This window comes from Convolutriloba macropyga, chromosome 13, assembly GCF_964194025.1.
Source record: "Convolutriloba macropyga chromosome 13, txConMacr16.3, whole genome shotgun sequence".
Lineage (NCBI taxonomy): Eukaryota > Metazoa > Xenacoelomorpha > Acoela > Convolutidae > Convolutriloba > Convolutriloba macropyga.
In genome coordinates this window covers 224,376-244,934 of record NC_134480.1, presented here as the reverse complement: position 1 = coordinate 244,934, position 20,559 = coordinate 224,376, and the positions used below count along the sequence as shown (strand labels likewise).

At 38.6% G+C, this 20,559-nt stretch overlaps 3 protein-coding genes across 4 annotated transcripts; all 3 read left to right on the top strand.

Annotated features, from left to right (window-relative positions):
* The first annotated feature begins 1,284 nt into the window (after window positions 1-1,284).
* LOC142352072 (histone H2B-like) lies at window positions 1,285-5,279 on the top strand. Its single transcript, XM_075404426.1, has 2 exons — window positions 1,285-1,454; window positions 5,093-5,279. The coding sequence occupies exons 1-2, from the start codon at window positions 1,285-1,287 to the stop codon at window positions 5,277-5,279; spliced, it is 357 nt and encodes a 118-aa protein (XP_075260541.1).
* Window positions 5,280-5,281: 2 nt separating this feature from the next.
* LOC142352059 (ribonuclease kappa-like) lies at window positions 5,282-11,243 on the top strand. 2 transcript variants are annotated; one of them, XM_075404414.1, is made up of 3 exons: window positions 5,282-5,572; window positions 6,350-6,383; window positions 10,701-11,243. In XM_075404414.1, the coding sequence occupies exon 3, from the start codon at window positions 10,705-10,707 to the stop codon at window positions 10,996-10,998; it is 294 nt and encodes a 97-aa protein (XP_075260529.1). In that variant the 5' UTR covers window positions 5,282-5,572; window positions 6,350-6,383; window positions 10,701-10,704; the 3' UTR covers window positions 10,999-11,243. The 2 variants fall into 2 exon arrangements, with proteins under 2 accessions (XP_075260529.1, XP_075260528.1); XM_075404413.1 differs by lacking the exon at window positions 6,350-6,383 and having other exon boundaries at window positions 5,282-5,654.
* Window positions 11,244-19,123: 7,880 nt separating this feature from the next.
* On the top strand, window positions 19,124-19,663 carry LOC142351831 (ribonuclease kappa-like). Its single transcript, XM_075404039.1, has one exon. It carries the CDS (start codon window positions 19,125-19,127, stop codon window positions 19,416-19,418), a length of 294 nt encoding a protein of 97 aa, XP_075260154.1. The 5' UTR covers window position 19,124; the 3' UTR covers window positions 19,419-19,663.
* Window positions 19,664-20,559: the final 896 nt, after the last annotated feature.

Genomic DNA, 20,559 nt, shown 5'->3' with positions numbered 1-20,559 from the left:
TCTCAGGAAGCATGTTAAACAACCGTTAAAGAAGATGGCTCAGTGGATAAAAACTATAGACTCATTTGGAACTCAACTCCCTACGTGAAGCTTACAACTTTTATTTCATTCAATTGTTTTGTCACATCTCAAGTATTCTGCTTTATTTATTCAGCACATTAAAACACCTTTAATGACTTCTCTAGGAAAACAGCTGAACTGGGGTCTTAACAAGGTGTTCTTCCGCCCAAATTGCAAATCGTCAGGCCGCTTAAGAATCAAAAAGAGGTGATAGGTATTGAACAGAGAATTGATCAACTTTCTACTTTTTATTTCAGAAAATTTATCAGGAGAGAAAAAAGTGGATACAATACGACACTGATTGTACCAAGAACAAACTACTCTATTGACGAACTTACTCAAAAAATAATTTTCCATGACCACAGATTAACTTTTTTGGCCCAGTCTTTTCCATGCTACGTCAAAAAAATGTAATTCACTTTCAAATCAACTCAAGATTTCAAAACTGGCAACATAGAGCACTACAAAGATCAAATTCCTGATAGCTTGAATAATTCTGAATTTCTTTTGTGGCGTGAGTTTCGACTAGTTTAATTCGGTTAACTTTATTTAACGTAATTTTGTGATTTTTACTTTTAATTGTACACTTTAGCATTGATAACGTCCCGCTTCAATAATTAAAGTGCTAAGCAATATAGTTTCTTCTTCCAAATCCGCCAGAAAATTATTCTCATCGAACTTGTCCTTGACTGAATGCTTTGGGCCATATATATGTACATTTGTACTACTTTTCACGGACCCCGAGTTGACCGACAACCTTTATAGGAGAGGGCTTTCTTTTAATTGACCCTTTTTGAAATCAAGCATAATATCAAATCAGACAAACAGCATCTGATTAGAGAGCAACGGTTGACGAACTGGCTGGCTTGAAGATTTCCATCGATACTTTTCCAAGATTTCAAAAGTCCATCGATACTATTCAATTGTGAGAAAATTTTTTGCTTTGATTTAACAATCGCCTGCACTTTTCAAATTGTACATGTAAATGCTGCCGTTTTAAATCACTTTTGATTTTGTTTAACATCATTGTTCTCTAATTTTCTAAATATTTGTTCTTTTAACTGCAATTGTCTTATTCCTGCTAGTAGTACTTTAAAATCTGAAATATTTTATAAAATTATTGACCGGGCACGCATTTTTAAATCGGAGGGGTCTTTTTCTGGTTGACGTTTGTTTTATCATGAAAATTTATTGCTTGTACAAGTGTATATTTTTCAGTTTGAAATGGCTCCTAAAAGTGTTCCTGGTAAGGCAATCAAAAAAGCGGGCAAGGCGCAAAAGAAACCATCGACTGACAGCAAACGTAAGAAGAAGCGAAAGGAAACTTATTCGTTCTACATTTACAAGGTGCTGAAGCAAGTGCACCCCGACGTCGGAATTTCAGCCAAAGCAATGTCCATTATGAACAGGGAATTGAAATGATTGATTGCCATTTTAAGATTTGTCAACGAAGCGAAACAAGCAATTAATTGAAATTGAAATTTGCCACAATCTAGTTATTATCAATTCCTTAAAGTTGTTTTGTTTCTAAAAAAATAACTATCAGCTTCCGAAAATAATTGAAAATGCTTCAAAACGATGATTAATTACCGGATCTTTTCCGTTATTCCCACTCAGTAGATTGCTGTGCCAAATAACAAGATAAGATAAGACGAGGGATATAAGAGAGCAAAAACTCCTGGTATGAGATTTTGCTCGACCAGCACAAGAAAGTACCCGTTAATAGACAAATAAGAGCCTTCAAATCCTATTTTACCTATGGGAACGAACGGCCACAGTTTTAAGATTATATTAATAACAATACTGATACTGTATTAATTTGCGATTAATTTGTTTAATAGCCGCACAGCGATAGCTGGGGCTATTATTGGCCTTCTCTTGGTTTTTTTTATTTCGTCGTCATGATTTTTGTTACGACCATATGACGTCACAGCCACTTTTTGTTCATTCGTTTATGCAATTTCAACTGAATTGCATGCGTGACGTCATTTTTCGCTCTTAGTGGAGCGAGTTTTTTGTTCATTCGCGTGATTAAATTTTTGGTCAGACTTGACTTACCTCACTCTCAAAAATGATTTCCTCACTTTGAAATTGATTTTTATTTACTTTATTTCAAAGAGATAAGGTCAAATGGGTGTGTGTCACTCTAAATGAAGGTTATTTGAGATCAGCTAATAGAGGCAGCAATAACTTAAACAGATTTTTAATCAAAATATAACAGATAAGCTTTCAATCAAGACATTTTTTTTGATCTGTCTTTTTTACTGTTTCTTTAGACTGCCGATCTACGAATCTATTGCGGCTATTTTCTGGCAATCTGCCAGCTATGTTTGACATTTGAATACGCAATGCGGGATTGAATGCCGTGCGGGTTTGAACACGCATTCACTCTGCGTTCGCAATATGAAAAACCTGGAGATGAAGCTGTTCTAATAGACGCAAGAAACGACTTCAACTGCCTCAACCGTAACTTGGCAGTTCAAAAGATCAGGAGAATTTGCCCCGCCGTGAGTTTTTTTGTTCAGAACTCATTTTCAGTCCCGTCAGATTTGTACGTTGCAGGTAAAACAGTGCAGTCCCTAGAGGGCACACCTGAAGGGGACCCCATTGCTATGGCTATGTACGGAGTAGCCCTCCTTCCCTTGCTCAGGCTCTTCCAGAGCACGCACGTGTCGCAAAAATGGTACGCAGACGGCGGCAGCGCATTAGGACGTTTGGAGGACTTACTCTTGTTTTCCAAACAACTCACTGAATATGGTAACTACTTTGGCTACACCATGAACGCCTCCAACGTGTCAATTAATAGTAAAAGTTTCAAAGATCAAAGCTTTCAGGTTGTTTGAGTGGACGGCAGTTGAAATTGTTGACGGCTGCTGCGTTCTAGGATCTGTAATGCGCAATGAGAAAGCCTATGAGACCTTTACGGTAACCACAGCTGGAAAGTATGCCAATTGGTTTTGAAAAATAGGGCAAGTGGTAAAAACATCCCCTCAAAACGCTTACTCATGTCTCGCAAGAGGCGTGCAAGAAGAATTAAATTTCGTGTCTGGAACAACGCCAAACTCATGGAATATCTTAACGGACGTGGAAGTCAACATTCAAGCGCACGTCCTACGGTCGTTCTTCCACTGACCGGTGTCTCAATCCGCACGGCGATTGTATTCGCTTCCAACCCGGGAGGGCGGACTTAACATCAAGGAACCAATAAGTTACAAAACGGAGTACGCCGATCCGCTGACCGCATGCTCTCCTCTTGAAGATGAGGAGCGAGCAAATGCTGAACTGGCCCAAGAACGGATCACGCACGCTCAACGAACGGCACGCCTGAATAAAATTTGATCGCGTAAGAAGAATCTTCTGCAAAGCCTTCAGTCCCAGCAACTCCGCGTAATAGAAAGGGCTTCGGAAAAAGGAGCCGCAAACTGGCTCACCGCTTTACCACTTGAACGGTTCGGTTTCACGCTAACGAAGTCCAAATTTAGGGACGGTTTGGATAGGATGTAACGTTGAAGCCAGAAAACGCCCATTAATTCTCCATATGGTGAAAAGTTCACCCTATCACATGCTCTTCACTGTGCGAAGGTTTTTTGTACACACACGAGACATAGTGAGATCCGAGACACTTTTGCATGACGTTTGCTATGATGTCGAGGCTGAGCCGACTCTTCGATTGCTTCAAGCCAAGTCCTTTATACACAAAACTTTTAGCACTGATGAAAAGGCGCGACTAGACATTAAACCGAATGACCTGGGGTGTCCAGGTTCAGCCGTTATTTCTTTGAGGCGAAGATATTTAACCCACTCGCCAAGTCATACCCAAAAAACTGTAGAAGCGTACAAATATCATGAGTCATTAAAGTGCCTCAAATATGAGCAACAAATACTTGACGTCGAAAAGAGTTACTTCGTTTCGCTCGTGTTTTTCTGCATAGGGGGCACAGGACCGTCCGCAACGCGCACTATAAAAGAATTAGCTAGCAAAATTGCTGAAAAGAAAGACGGATCACTCTCGGACGCAATAACATACATACGCACACGAATAAGTTTCTACTGCGCAACGCTATCATATGCCTCAGCGAGAGGGTGCCGTGGTTCAAAACGGCGAACCGACATTGACAGTTCATGCAGTGCCATAGTGCGGGAGGGGATTCTAGATTATTCATCGCAATTTAGTTTATATAGAAATTCAATTCTCATGACGCAGCTGGTATAGTGCCTTGTCTTTAAAATTATATACGATGCATTGATGTCTCATAGTATTGGATTACTACTCGTCCATTGGATTGTCCTTCGCGGCTTAAGAGCAAACCCCTAATCTTAAATTTAACATTTGAAAGCCTGTGGATATCTAACTTAAGGGTTACAATCAGAATAATTTACTTGTTTACTTAAAGAAAACATATACAAGTAGTGTTCTTAAGTCGAGGTTTGAGAATAGAAATTATAAGGTGATTTAAGACAATAGCTTCCCTTCTAAGCGTCATCAACGGGACGCCAGTGCACTAAATTAATTGTACAGAAATGACGGTGACGCTGTTAGTACCCTTAAACCACTGTAAAAATTATGCAGAGATAGAAGGAACATGAAGTGCATTCGTTTCATTGGTTGCAACCTACTCAAGTGTCATTTCATCTCCAAACAGAAAGACGTCGATAGATCAAATCCGTTTCAAGTATGAATTCTGATATGCGTGCAATAGATTCTGAAAACAATCATGAAAAAGTCTGGTATAAAAAGAATCCTGGCATGAGAAGGCAATAAGTATCACTTGGTATAAAAAAGTCCGGAAAAGTATCATTTAGATCAAAATCAGTAACTAATTTTCGCCAGTGAAAGTTCTCACCGAAACGCACAATTTAAAAACAAAAACCGAAAAGAAAGCAGTATTAGGTTTTTATATCATTTTTTGCGGACGATTTAACCCGCAGTCGTAGTAGTCAAAACGTTTTAAAAAAGTTACTTCGCAATAGTAAAAAGCAGGAGCACACATTTGAAATGGCAATCAAATACCCAATTCTCTTTTATGAACAGTTTCGTGAATGACATCTTCGAGCGGATTGCTGCCGAAGCCTCGAAACTGACGCAATACAACAAGAAGTCAACCATCTCGAGTCGAGAGATTCAAACGGCTGTCCGACTGCTGCTGCCGGGAGAACTGGCCAAGCACGCTGTTAGTGAAGGCACCAAAGCCGTCACCAAGTATTCCAGTTCGAAGTAATCGAGATATGACACCGGCCACCCTCCATGCCCCCCCCCTCTCACCTGAAAGTGATTGAATGTTATGATTTCAACTGAACTGTGCATACTAGTATTCTCTCCCTTCTTGATGTTGAAGTTAAACAGCGTTGTTTGATATTATGATACCTTGTTAGCTATGATATGTTTGCGTTCATGGTTTCATTCGTTGAATTATATGTTGTAACTAAGTTTATATATATGAAACGTAGATTGATATATACTCAAATACGACTAAATTTCTGTTGAAAACTTTGCTCCGTTTATATTACTGGTGTGGGTTATTTTGTTACACTTAATTATCAGCACGTTTTGGAACATAATTAACGAATCTTTCATTACAATCCACCGTTGCCAAGTATGAATCACCCCTCCCCTTCTAAATTTTATCAAATTTTAACTAAAACACCGCTTCTGGTAAATGGTTTTAACATTGTGTGTTTGATCAATAAGAGAACAGACAGTTATTAGTGAGTTTATCAATTCAAGTCATCTGGGATATGAAACTTTTCTTTTCTTTTGGATGTTCTCCTTCGGAACATTAAATCAAGTCATCTTGTCAACTGATTAAAACACTTCCCTTTAACTCCGATGAATGCTAGGCTAATTGGGAACGTTTTGGTTATCAATTTTTAAGGGAATTAAGAGTGATTTTGGGTTATTCCAATGAAGAGGTTATTGAAAACAATTTTTGATATGAAAATCCGGTCAGTAGTACAATTTACCCAATTCCATTTTACTAAACGCTAACTTCGTTTTTACCCAATTGTTAAACTTACCAGAATGACTATTTAGCATAAAATGGCCCGTGGGACATTGATGTGAAACTGTCACATCCGAACCTGGTATTAATATATCCGGTTAAGTATGTTAAAACGTCCTTGTAATAGCGACAGCTAATTTGAAGTCGAAGATCAAACCGCATTGGGTAAAATGTCAGGTTGGGTATAATGGATTTGGGTAAATTGTGACGTAATCTATAATCCAATTACCTTAATTTCTGGCAACAAATTGAGTGTTATCTAGCTGATAATTAACCAATTACCAAAGCAGACAGTGTTTTTATCTGTGGAAATTAACAACAAAGGTATTTATGGATAGCTAATTTAGTTTCATGCGAGCTAATTAAAAAGTTTTGTTAGTAAATCATATTCGTTTTTCTTTCCATTTCTAGTTTTCAGAGATAAAGGCGTGCAACTAATGGCTGAGTCATCTTGATTTTTGGTTGGGGAATGGTGCTTTCTGCAGACCACCCGAAAGGGTGATATGAGTTGGATATAAGGTGGAGATGAATTGTGACTGTGAACATTCTCTGATTAATAGATTTAAAAAATTAAAAACACAAAAAGATTGATGATTTGCATGTTATAGTTGTTGCTCCAAGTTTTTGCTCTATGTTAAATGATGGCAATTGAAGTTGTTTTCGGTCTTTGTGTATGTTATATAGCAGAGGTTGTTGAATTTCAATTTTCCAATGCATAAAAACTAAGTGGAAATTTGATTTCGAGTATTTCGTCCCCAACAATTGATATCTTACTTAAAAATTGTATGAAGTAACTGCTCAGCGTGGTCTGTTTTTGTTAGCAGGAAAAGGTATGTTTGTGTTCTTCTGCACGAGTACAATATTGTGCATCTGTGTATATTCGAAAAGTGAAAGTTTGTTCAGCCACCATTTGATTGGATGAGTCCATATCTTAGAAGACATCACCCCAGAAAAATTCAAATTCTTTGAAATGCTGAAAAATTAGATGAGGCTAATAAGAGCTACACAGTAATTGTATTGCAACACTTTTACCCTTGTGTGTACGCAATTGTATCTCGTCTCTCTCTCGCACAATTACCCGCACACAAGCACGCGCTCGCACACAAACATTTGTTTGCGTGCGTGCGTGCGTGTTGGTGTTTAATTGCTCTTGAATGAAGTTCATAGCAATTATTGTAAATGTGTGTCTTTTTTATGCAAAATTTTTGCTTGACAATTTTGACTTTTTGAGTCTTTTACGCCCTTGACTTTTTGCGTTTCGCGTGATCTAAAATTCTCTCTCAATCACAATTTCAAGCAGCTGAACTCAATTGGCGGCAGTTTAATACTAAAAGTCAAATGAAAAGTGCGCCAAAACTGGTGCCATTTTTCACTTTAAATCTTAATAGTGGTATATGTTAACCTCTAATGTGGTTATTTGAAGCGCACTATTGAACTTCTTAGTCCCATTTAGGCTCCCTCCTCCTCCCACCCCCCCCCCCCCGACTGAAGCAGGCTGCAATTGATTAGAGCTCCCACTAGTCGTTCGAGAGCAATTCTTCCGACGTATAGTCGGTTATGTTTGCTTATATGTTTGTGTGCGTGGGCGCTTGGCGCTTGAGTGGAGCGATACGAGTAACAATTGCATACATCGGACTGCAAAAACTGGTTAAGAGGGTGTACGTGTCGTGTTCTGGTAGGTCTTTTGTGTCGAAGACAACACCGAACAAAATTTAACAAATGTTAAATCAACGAAACTCATGAAATTGTCATATATTTTTTGGAGTTCTCTTATTGTTCTGTTAATTGTTCTGTGGCAATAATGACAAGTCTCCTTGGTTTTCTTAAAACAATTTTTTTGCCAAATCTCTAGCCAGGTGCTCAAACCAACGACCCTGTCATCAAGATTCAATGCGCTACCATCTGCGCTATGTGGGCTCGCTATCAATATTTTTCAATGTTTACGCATACAATACTGACTGTTTAATATGTATCCTCGTTTGTTTACGTTCGCAAAACCTCCGTCCCCGAAATGGGGATTTCGAAAACAGGGAATAATTTTATATCGGTGCGGACATATTTACCAGTGGTCGTTTTTACCATTGACGTGCGCGCAGTGCCCTCGCTGCCTTAATAAAGATTTTCGATGTGACCAATATGGAGTTGTCCATGGGGAGACAGATCATCGGCTATTCATACAAATTTACCTGACTTAAGCTGCTTTTGCGGGAGTTGACCACTTAATGCAACAATTCAAGGTTGCTAATTAAACATCTAACCGCCTTTTCCAAATTGCGTCTGCGTGGAACTGAGCATGCAGGTTTCTCTCCTGATATTGAAGTCGTCTTACTTCGAAGGCATAGTGATTGACTGGATTCCAAGCATGAAGATATTAGAATTATCACATCAATTATTTCTGTTGAGTCAGAGATCACGAGGGGAAGTGGCCGTTTTTGTAAAATTGTATCGGTTTAACCGAAGATGGTTTGTAGGGCTTCCATGGTTAGACGTTGGTTGCGAGGCACTGCATATGAGGTTGTTATTGTACGCAAGCTCACTAGAAATCAACCCCCTGGTGTTGGTTCACCAAACAGTTTTATTATACACAATCTATAAACGGGATGACAGCTGCTTCTACTAGCGTTTAATGCGGGCACTAGAGCTCAGCGAACTGTTAACCATTGGAAACAATGATGAGAGTAAAAGTTGCGACAGGACTTTTTTCCTTTTCCCTGAATTTGATTTTCGTCAAGTTATTTATTTTCAACTGGCATCTACTCAGATTGGACAAGAAACTGCAGTTTCCCTTCAGCGGTCCGGAGCTTTGCGGGTTGAAAATTGAGACTGCGATGAGCTGTAATAGGCGTGCTGTTAAAGATATAGGAGGAGGGAAGCTTTGACACGAAATATTTCTCAGTAAACCTTTTTTGGTAATTGATCAGATATCTTTCGTGGGAAATGTTGCTCGCAACGCTGGTTTTTTTTGCCTTTTTACCGGGTGTTCTGAGGGAGTAGATATCAGACCTTTGCGTAATCTCAGTATTTGACTGGATTGGAAAATCTAGAATACCATAATTTTTGACTTTTCAACTGGCTGTTTTCACAAAGATTATTGGCTGGGATGTCTCTCTTGACACTTTCGACAGGAGTGTCTGCCGGTACGATGTGAAACCTGTTTAATTGTTTTACAATTTTTTTCACACGCTCTATTATCAACCAAGGTGGCTGTTTCTCAATGGAACTCAGTCACTGAAGCACAGTTGTACAATCAGTTAGATACAATTTTTGTATTAAGGGGTATCGTTAACGCTTTAAGGATACCTAATTTTTGACGCGTTACTAGGCCCGCTTGGAGTTCAGTTTGGGTATGGCCAAACACTTCGTGGCTGAAACTGTCGTCTTTCCTTTATGGAGTCAATTTCAGTGCACTGTGGACCCTGACTACTTTATTTTACACAGGCTATGGAGCTAACAGCTCCTGAGAACTAATTCCGAAAGCATTACGCTCGTGTTAGTTTTTCTGACAAGTCCAGGTAGCCGTCCATATAAAGTTTGTCAAATGTGGTTTGAGATATCTTTGGACACTGACAACAATTGTCCGCAGCTTTTGATGGCTTATTTCGCCCGGGTCGGTTTACCAATTATTTGAGCGCTAAAATCGTTAAACTTGAAATCGAGTAGAATCGAAGAAATGGAAATCTTTATTCCAGATTTCAGCAAGCCTCTGTTGCAGCAAGCGTCTGGATGAGGACAGATAATGCGTTTTCCACGGTAAACCGCGATTTAACTCGTTATTTTTTACTTGGAAGTTAATATTTTTAATTGCTCTTGAATGAAGTTCATAGCAATTATTGTAAACGTGAGTGTCCTTTTTTGTGCAAAATTTTCGCTTGACAATTTTTTCTTTTTGAGTGACTTTTACGCCCTTGACTTTTTGCGTTTCGCGTGATCTAAAATTCTCTCTCAATCACAATTTGAAGCAGCTGAACTCAATTGGCGGCAATTTAATACTAAAAGTCAAATGAAAAGTGCGCCAAAACTACTGCCATTTTCACTTTAAATCTTAATAGTGGTATATGTTAACCTCTAATGTGGTTATTTGAAGCCCACTATTGAACTTCTTAGCCCCATTTAGGCTCCCCCTCCCTCCTCCTCCCCCCCCCCCCCCCCGACTGAAGCAGGCTGCAATTGATTAGAGCTCCCACTAGTCGTTCGAGAGCAATTCTTCCGACGTTTAGTCGGTTATGTTTTCTGTTACTTCATTGAGTAGCAAAAATAATATTAGTTTGGCCATTTAATTGTCAAAATATTTGGTTCCTATTTCATCATCCGCAAAAAAATTATCTAGAAGATTTTTGTTCATTTTTTTTGGCGTTTCTGAAAGTAAAGCATCACTGACTTGTTTTAAACTGAAATATTTTAACTAAACATTTGAATACCTTCTGAAGTGTATGTTACGAGAAGTGGGGATTTGATTGTACACATTTTAGCGGCTCATTCTATATCCATGTTATGTTTATTAGGCAGAACCAACCTTATCAATGCAAAATGACGCATTGGGTTGTTGTTCAAATGGGCTTGTAGACAGTAAAAAAAACCACTGGGGTTCTTCTTGGTGTGAATCAGATTAATGAAAAGTAACTTGTTTTACGGCCATTTCAGAAGCATGGCAGGACCAATATTCTGTTCTCCAACAACCAGCTTCTTTTGCGCTTTTATTGGCCTCTGGGGTCTGGTTATGCTGCCTCTGATGGGCGTATTCTTCTGGATTCACGCCGTGACATTCATTGAGGACGTATCTTACGACGAACCCCCTCAAAACTTCACTAAGGATGGGCTTGAAGATGCTTACGAGACTGTGGCTGTGAACATGTTTATTGCAACTGGTGTCTACCTCCTCGGATTCCTTCTTTGCATTTGTCAGTTTGTGAACAGGAAGACCAGCCTCATTCCATCGTAATTTATTCCTTATTTGGGAATTTCAAATATGCAGTTTTCAACTTGTTTGATGGAGTTGGATAATTGATAATGTAATCATGATTTTTACAACAACATGTATTTAGTCAAAACTAGATAATGAATGTTTTGCTATTTTTGAAGTTTATTTGCTGTTTTATATGTATATCTGAGTTATCAATGCATTCTAAATAGTCGCTAAATTGGTATATAGTATAAAAGTAATTCAAATTATTCTTATAAATTTGATAGTTTTCGGATTAATTCATAGTTTAAGTGGATATTAATTGGAGAATAGCATTGCTTGTCGAAAAATTGCAGATAGTAAATCGAAGTGTTCTGATAGTTTGCCGCTCATTTTAAATAGCCCCGACGCCACTTCCGAATTTAACCCTGCACTAGGTTTTTAAGTTATGGTTAAGTGACTCTGCTTGAAGTCACTGAGAACTTCTGGCGTTTATCGAGAACCGCGAAGCGGATCGAGATATTAAGTCAGAATTTCGAAGTGACTTCTGCAGAGTCACTTAACCATGCTTAAAACACGAAACACACACGTTTTAAAATGACGAAAGTCAACGGATGTCAACTTTTGGCTAAGTAGGAACTTCCCGCATTTTAACTTCTGGCACTGCAGACTTCCGCATTTTAAAATGTGCACGTAAAATGTGCAAATAAGATAATGTAATTTTACTGACAGTGTTGGGCGGTATTATACAAATCGATAAAAAGTTTACAAGATGTGGTGAGACAACACAAAATTGTTTTTGGAATTTTAGAATTTGAAAACTGTAATGTTTTCAATCTCTCAAACAAAGTTTTTAGAAATTGTATCAGTCTCGTGGTCTTTTTTAATGCGAGTTTTCGCCGGAATCTTTTTACTTCGTCCTCGAAAATGGGATAAACAGGTAACGCTTGGAGGGCATTAAGTTCTCTTGAGCCTTTCGGCCTACTAGACTCTAAGTATGCGATTCACCGAATCTGTTTTGTAGGCATAAGTTTATAGTGTGGACGGCTGTTCTTAAGAGTTCGCCCCATTTCACGCCCCTACACCCGCTTCACCCCCCCCCACACACACACACACACTTCTACCCCACCCCGGCCCTGCATATCGTTCCACCTGTAAGACAGTTCTCTCGACCTCCCACCTCACCGTGCGATGCCCATCTCCCCCCAAACCCCACCACACGCACATTCGATAAAGCTTAAGCTAGGCTCCCTAATGTTTAGCTGGCTACTCGCGAAGCCAACTGCTCGCAAGTCGTTTGAGAGCAATTCTCATGACGTTAGTCGGTTATGTTTTTTTTTTGAGTTATGGTTTTATTTAAACCGTAGATCATACCGAGACATCTTTTTTTAAATGCGGTATCTGAGCCGACCTGTTATTCGCGTTTTCTTCGTTAAGTTTTTTTTTATTTTTTGTTAGGACCTTTGTCTTCACCTGTACTTAAAATCCGCTTTTGTTTATTCATAAATGCATTTTTTTATTGAAATGCGTACATGACGTCATTTTTCACGCTCATGGAGAGTTTTTGTTCGCGTTAATATTTTTCGAGCATACGTGCTTGCCTCTCTCAAAACGAATTTCTCCCATTGATTTTATGCTCACTTGCATGGGTGTAGTTTAGTTGAATTGAGATTAAGAATATAATTGAATGTTATCCGAGGGCTTCTTTGCTGGACATAAGGTTAAAATAATTTAAAAAAAAATACAACGACTAGAAGGAAAACTTGCTTTTTTTTTAAAAAAAAAATTTAATGGTATTTTGGGACTACATGTGTACAAAGCTATCGGTGTTTCTGTTTTCTGACATACAAGCTATGTTTTATCGGCATAATTTTATTGGAAAATAGTTTTGCTGAATTCAAAAACCGCTTATTTTTTAAGTATCTGTAAAATTTGGAAAACGAAAAAGAAAAATTGATAACAGTTGGTTTAAGTTGTAACTGGAACTAGTTACATAATATCGTGAAAACCATGTCTTGGCCAAAACTGATGCTAACATTGCTGAAAAAGTGTGTAGAACAGCCGTTTGAAGACAATTCCCTTTCGAAATAGATATAGTTAAACACGAGCAATCCTTAATTAATGATGTTGAAGAGAAGTGTGTTTCAAATGGCTTGATAAATTCAAATCGGATGCGCTAAGACCAAAAACAATTCTGGTCCTTGTCAAAAGCGAGCATTTTGCACGCAAAATCGTGGCTCGAGCTTCAAATATCAAAACCAATGAGGACAAGATTTATGGAAATGTCTTTATAAGCAGACCCCTTGATAAATGAGCAATAGCGAAAAATCAGTTTCTCATATCGAAGAAAATTGATTATTGCGAAAAGCAGGAAAAATGTAAGTTGGGATCCTTAAAACTATATCTTTACAATGTATTTTTCCCAATAGATTTGAAAATTGACTATCCAGAACAAACATCCATCCTTGTTTGAACCTTCTTCTTTTAATTGCCAAAGCCGCTTTTTTAACAAAAAATGCACAGCTCCCGCTCAAACTTTGCAACCATTGGAGTGAACGACGTGTTATCTATTTGCGAAAGGGTTGATCAAAGTCATTGAAATGCGGAACTCTTCTTGGACTTATTTTATATCTGCATATGAGACAGACGTAGTAACAATTGCTGAATCATCTCGTGGCAGAACTTTGTTATTAAAGCGTGCTACATGTCATCACAGTTATGTTTACTAAACGATTACAACGCTTACTCCCTCCAGCACCTTCGGCGGGAATCAGTGCGCTTACTCCGTCCCTCAATTTACTCCCCCCCCCCTCCAGACCCTCGCCCCAACCCAGGAACAAGTTCTTGGCACTTCTCTTTGTACAATGGCAGATCTTCTCAACTATGAAAATATTTTTAGGTTGATCACAAAATTATTATCGGGTAATTCGTTCTCCGGCTGTCGACTGAGTTGATCACAATTATAGCGAATTCAGCGAGAAAAGCTTATTGAATGAATGGAGGCTTTGATGTTACAATCCCGGGTCGGCCTATCTTAGATACCATACTTAAGATCATTTATGGTTCCATCCACGGAAGGCCAAATATTCGTGTATGATCTTAGCATGGTATCCTAGATACCATAAATAGTCGGGTGTATGATATCTAAGATAGTCATTAATGATGGCCATTAGGAAAAATATTGGAGGAGTAGGGTATTAAAAAATACCTGAAATTTGCGAGAATTTTGTATCAAAACAGGATAATGCTAAATGTAGAAAAAGAGGTACTCGAGAAACAGTAGGTCAAGGGCCGTTGATAATCATTGATCAATAAGAGAACAGACAGTTATTAGTGAGTTTATCAATTCAAGTCATCTGGGATATGAAACTTTTCTTTTCTTTTGGATGTTCTCCTTCGGAACATTAAATCAAGCCATCTTGTCAACTGATTAAAACACTTCCCTTTAACTCCGATGAATGCTAGGCTAATTGAGAACGTTTTGGTTATCAATTTTTAAGGGAATTAAGAGTGATTTTGGATTTTTCCAATGAAGAGGTTATTAAAAACAATTTTTGATATGAAAATCCGGTCAGTAGTACAATCTACCCAATTCCATTTTACTAAACGCTAACTTCGTTTTTACGCAATTGTTAAACTGACCAGAATGACTATTTAGCATAAAATGGCCCGTGGGACATTGATGTGAAACTGTCACATCCGAACCTGGTATTAATATATCCGCTTAAGTATGTTAAAACGTCCTTGTAATAGCGACAGCTAATTTGAAGTCGATGATCAAACCGCATTGCGTAAAATGTCTGGTTGGGTATAATGGATTTGGGCAAATTGTGACGTAATCTAAAATCCAATTACCTTAATTTGGCAACGACTTGAGTGTTATCTAGCTGATAATTAACCAATTACCAAAGCAGACAGTGTTTTTATCTGTGGAAATTAACAACAAAGATATTTATGGATAGCTAATTTAGTTTCATGCGAGCTAATTAAAAAGTTTTGGTAGTAAATCATATTCGTTTTTCTTTCCATTTTTAGTTTTCAGAGACAAAGGCGTGCAACTAATGGCTGAGTCAGCTTGATTTTTGTTTGGGGAATGGTGCTTTCTGCAGACCACCCGAAAGGGTGATATGAGTTGGATATAAGGTGGAGATGAATTGTGACTGTGAACATTCTCTGATGAATAGATTTAAAAAATTAAAAACACACAAAAAGATTGACGATTTGCATGTTATAGTTGTTGCTCCAAGTTTTTGCTCTATGTTAAATGATGGCAATTGAAGTTGTTTTCGGTCTTTGTGTATGTTATATAGCAGAGGTTGTTGAATTTCAATTTTCCAATGCATAAAAACTAAGTGGGAATTTGATTTCGAGTATTTCGTCCCCAACAATTGATATCTTACTTGAAAATTGTATGAAGTAACTGCTCAGCGTGGCATGTTTTTGTTTGCAGAAAAAGGTATGTTTGTGTGCTTCTGCACGAGTACAATATTGTGCATCTGTGTATATTCGAAAAGTGAAAGTTTGTTCAGCCACCATTTGAGTGGATGAGTCCAAATCTTAGAAGACATCACCCCAGAAAAATTCAAATTCTTTGAAATGCTGAAAACTTAGATGAGGCTAATAAGAGCTACACAGTAATTGTATTGCAACACTTTTACCCTTGTGTGTACGCAATTGTATCTCGTCTCTCTCTCTCGCACAATTACCCGCACGCACGTACGCAAACACGCGCTCGCACACAAACATTTCACAAACGAAGTTCATAGCAATTATTGTAAACGTGTGTCTTTTTTTATGCAAAATTTTCGCTTGACAGTTTTGACTTTTCAAGTGACTCTTACGCCCTTGACTTTTTGCGTTTCGCCTGATCTAAAATTCTCTCTCAATCACAATTTCAAGCAGCTGAATTCAATTGGCGGCAATTTAATACTAAAAGTCAAATGAAAAGTGCGCCGAAACTGGTGTCATTTTTTTACTTTAAATCTTAATAGTGGTATATGTTAACCTCTAATGTGGTTATTTGAAGCTCACTATTGAACTTCTTAGTCCCATTTAGGCTCCCCCTCCCCCCCCCCCCCCGACTGAAGCAGGCTGCAATTGATTAGAGCTCCCACTAGTTGTTCGAGAGCAATTCTTCCGACGTATAGTCGGTTATGTTTGCTTATATGTTTGTGTGCGTGCGCGCTTGGCGCTTGAGTGAGAGAGATAACGAGGAACAATTACATACATCGGACTGCAAAAACTGGTTAAGAGGGTGTACGTCTCTTGTTTTGGTAGGTCTTATTTTGTGTCGAAGACAACACCGAACAAAATTTAACAAATGTAAAATCAACGAAACTCATGAAATTGTCACATATTTTTTGGAGTTCTCCTTGATGACAATTCTCCTTGGTTTTCTTAAAACAATTTTTGTTTTGCCAAATCTCTAGCCTGGTGCTCAAACCAACGACCCTGTCATCAAGATTCAATGCGCTACCATCTGCGCTATGTGGGCTCGCTATCAATATTTTTCAATGTTTACGCATACAATACTGACTGCTTAATATGTATCCTCGTTTGTTTACGTTCGCCAAAACCTCGGTCCCCGAAATGGGGATTTCGAAAACAGGGAATAATTTTATATCGGTGCGGACATATTTACCAGTGGTCGTTTTTACCATTGACGTGCGCGCAGTGCCCTCGCTGCCTTAATAAAGATTTTCGATGTGACCGATATGGAGTTGTCCATGGGGAGACAGATCATCGGCTATTCATACAAATTTACCTGACTTAAGCTGCTTTTGCGGGAGTTGAACGCTTAATGCAACAATTCAAGGTTGCTAATTAAACATCTAACCGCCTTTTCCAAATTGCGTCTGCGTGGAACTGAGCATGCGGGTTTCTCTCCTGATATTGAAGTCGTCTTACTTCGAAGGCATAGTGCTTGACCGGATTCCAAGCATGAAGATATTAGAATTATCACATCAATTATCTCTGTTGAGTCAGAGATCACGAGGGGAAGTGGCCGTTTTTGTAAAATTGTATTGGTTTAACCGAAGATGGTTTGTAGCGCTTCCATGGTTAGACGTTGGTTGCGAGGCACTGCATATGAGGTTGTTATTGTACGCAAGCTCACTAGAAATCAACCCCCTGGTGTTGGTTTACCAAATGTTATTATACACAATCTATAAACGGGATGACAGCTGCTTCTACTAGCGTTTAATGCGGGCACTAGAGCTCAGCGAACTGTTAACCATTGGAAACAATGATGAGAGTAAAAGTTGCGACAGGGCTTTTTTCCTTTTCCCTGAATTTGATTTTCGTCAAGTTATTTATTTTCAACTGGCATCTACTCAGATTGGACCAGAAATTGCAGTTTCCCTTCAGCGGTCCGGAGCTTTGCGGGTTGAAAATTGAGACTTGCGATGAGCTGTAATAGGCGTGCTGTTAAAGATATAGGAGGAGGGAAGCTTTGACACGAAATATTTCTCAGTAAACCTTTTTTGGTAATTGATCAGATATCTTTCGCGGGAAATGTTGCTCGCAACGCTGGTTTTTGCCTTTTTACCGGGTGTTCTGAGGGAGTAGATATCAGACCTTTGCGTAATCTCAGTATTTGACTGGATTGGAAAATCTAGAATACCACAATTTTTGACTTTTCAACCGGCTGTTTTCACTAAGATTATTGGCTGGGATTTCTCTCTTGACACTTTCGACAGGACTGTCTTCCGATACGATGTGAAACCTGTTTAATTGTTTTACAATTTTTTTCACACGCTCTATTATCAACCAAGGTGGTTGTTTCTCAATGGAACTCAGTCACTGAAGCACAGTTGTTACAATCAGTCAAGATACAATTTTTGTATTAAGGGGTATCGTTAACGCTTTAAGGATACCTAATTTTTGACGCGTTACTAGGCCCGCTTGGAGTTCAGTTTGGGTATGGCCAAACACTTCGTGGCTGAAACTGTCGTCTTTCCTTTATGGAGTCAATTTCAGTGCACTGTGGACCCTGACTACTTTATTTTACACAGGCTATGGAGCTAACAGCTCCTGAGAACTAATTCCGAAAGCATTACGCTCGTGTTAGTTTTTCTGACAAGTCCAGGTAGCCGTCCATATAAAGTTTGTCAAATGGGGTTTGAGATATCTTTGGGCACTGACAACAATTGTCCGCAGCTTTTGATGGCTTATTTCGCCCGGGTCGGTTTACCAATTATTTGAGCGCTAAAATCGTTAAACTTGAAATCGAGTAGAATCGAAGAAATGGAAATCTTTATTCCAGATTTCAGCAAGCCTCTGTTGCAGCAAGCGTCTGGATGAGGACAGATAATGCGTTTTCCACGGTAAACCGCGATTTAACTCGTTATTTTTTACTTGGAAGTTAATATTTTTAATTGCTCTTGAATGAAGTTCATAGCAATTATTGTAAACGTGTCCTTTTTTTGTGCAAAATTTTCCCTTGACAGTTTTGACTTTTTGAGTGACTTTTACGCCCTTGACTTTTTGCGTTTCGCATGATCTAAAATTCTCTCTCAATCACAATTTCAAGCAGCTGAACTCAATTGGCGACAGTTTAATACTAAAAGTCAAATGAAAAGTGCGCCGAAACTGGTGCCATTTTTCACTTTAAATCTTATAGTGGTATATGTATGTTAACCTCTAATGTGGTTATTTGAAGCCCACTATTGAACTTCTTAGTCCCATTTAGGCTCCCCCTCCCTCCCCCCCCGTTCGAGAGCAATTCTTCCGGCGTTTAGTCGGTTATGTTTTCTGTTACTTCATTGAGTAGCAAAAATAATATTAGTTTGGCCATTTAATTGTCAAAATATTTGGTTCCTATTTCATCATCCGCAAAAAAATTATCTAGAAGCTTTTTGTTCATTTTTTGGCTTTTCTGAAAGTAAAGCATCACTGACTTGTTTTAAACTGAAATCTTTTAACTAAACATTTGAATACCTTCTGAAGTGTATGTTACGAGAAGTGGGGATTTGATTGTACACATTTTAGCGGCTCATTCTATATCCATCTTATGTTTATTAGGCAGAACCAACCTTATCAATGCAAAATGACGCATTGGGTTGTTGTTCAAATGGGCTTGTAGACAGTAAAAAAAACCACTGGGGTTCTTCTTGGTGTGAATCAGATTAATGAAAAGTAACTTGTTTTACGACCATTTCAGAAGCATGGCAGGACCAATATTCTGTTCTCCAACAACCAGCTTCTTTTGCGCTTTTATTGGCCTCTGGGGTCTGGTTATGCTGCCTCTGATGGGCGTATTCTTCTGGATTCACGCCGTGACATTCATTGAGGACGTATCTTACGACGAACCCCCTCAAAACTTCACTAAGGATGGGCTTGAAGATGCTTACGAGACTGTGGCTGTGAACATGTTTATTGCAACTGGTGTCTACCTCCTCGGATTCCTTCTTTGCATTTGTCAGTTTGTGAACAGGAAGACCAGCCTCATTCCATCGTAATTTATTCCTTATTTGGGAATTTCAAATATGCAGTTTTCAACTTGTTTGATGGAGTTGGATAATTGATAATGTAATCATGATTTTTACAACAACATGTATTTAGTCAAAACTAGATAATGAATGTTTTGCTATTTTTGAAGTTTATTTGCTGTTTTATATGTATATCTGAGTTATCAATGCATTCTAAATAGTCGCTAAATTGGTATATAGTATAAAAGTAATTCAAATTATTCTTATAAATTTGATAGTTTTCGGATTAATTCATAGTTTAAGTGGATATTAATTGGAGAATAGCATTGCTTGTCGAAAAATTGCAGATAGTAAATCGAAGTGTTCTGATAGTTTGCCGCTCATTTTAAAGAGCCCCGACGCCACTTCCGAATTTAACCCTGCACTAGGTTTTTAAGTTATGGTTAAGTGACTCTGCTTGAAGTCACTGAGAACTTCTGGCGTTTATCGAGAACCGCGAAGCGGATCGAGATATTAAGTCAGAATTTCGAAGTGACTTCTGCAGAGTCACTTAACCATGCTTAAAACACGAAACACACACGTTTTAAAATGACGAAAGTCAACGGATGTCAACTTTTGGCTAAGTAGGAACTTCCCGCATTTTAACTTCTGGCACTGCAGACTTCCGCATTTTAAAATGTGCACGTAAAATGTGCAAATAACATAATCTAATTTTACTGACAGTGTTGGGCGGTATTATACAAATCGATAAAAAGTTTACAAGATGTGGTGAGACAACACAAAATTGTTTTTGGAATTTTAGAATTTGAAAACTGTAATGTTTTCAATCTCTCAAACAAAGTTTTTAGAAATTGTATCAGTCTCGTGGTCTTTTTTAATGCGAGTTTTCGCCGGAATCTTTTTACTTCGTCCTCGAAAATGGGATAAACAGGTAACGCTTGGAGGGCATTAAGTTCTCTTGAGCCTTTCGGCCTACTAGACTCTAAGTATGCGATTCACCGAATCTGTTTTGTAGGCATAAGTTTATAGTGTGGACGGCTGTTCTTAAGAGTTCGCCCCATTTCACGCCCCTACACCCGCTTCACCCCCCCCCACACACACACACACACACTTCTACCCCACCCCGGCCCTGCATATCGTTCCACCTGTAAGACAGTTCTCTCGACCTCCC

What these genes read in the sequence shown, in the direction of transcription:
- LOC142352072 (XM_075404426.1), top strand. Translation starts at nt 1,285, where the DNA reads ATGGCTCCTAAAAGTGTTCCTGGTAAGGCAATCAAAAAAGCGGGCAAG. An exon ending in GGAATTTCAGCCAAAGCAAT is followed by an intron (nt 1,455 to 5,092) that starts GTCCATTATGAA and finishes TTTTATGAACAG; the next exon opens with TTTCGTGAATGACATCTTCG.
- LOC142352059 (XM_075404414.1), top strand. Translation starts at nt 10,705, where the DNA reads ATGGCAGGACCAATATTCTGTTCTCCAACAACCAGCTTCTTTTGCGCT.
- LOC142351831 (XM_075404039.1), top strand. Translation starts at nt 19,125, where the DNA reads ATGGCAGGACCAATATTCTGTTCTCCAACAACCAGCTTCTTTTGCGCT.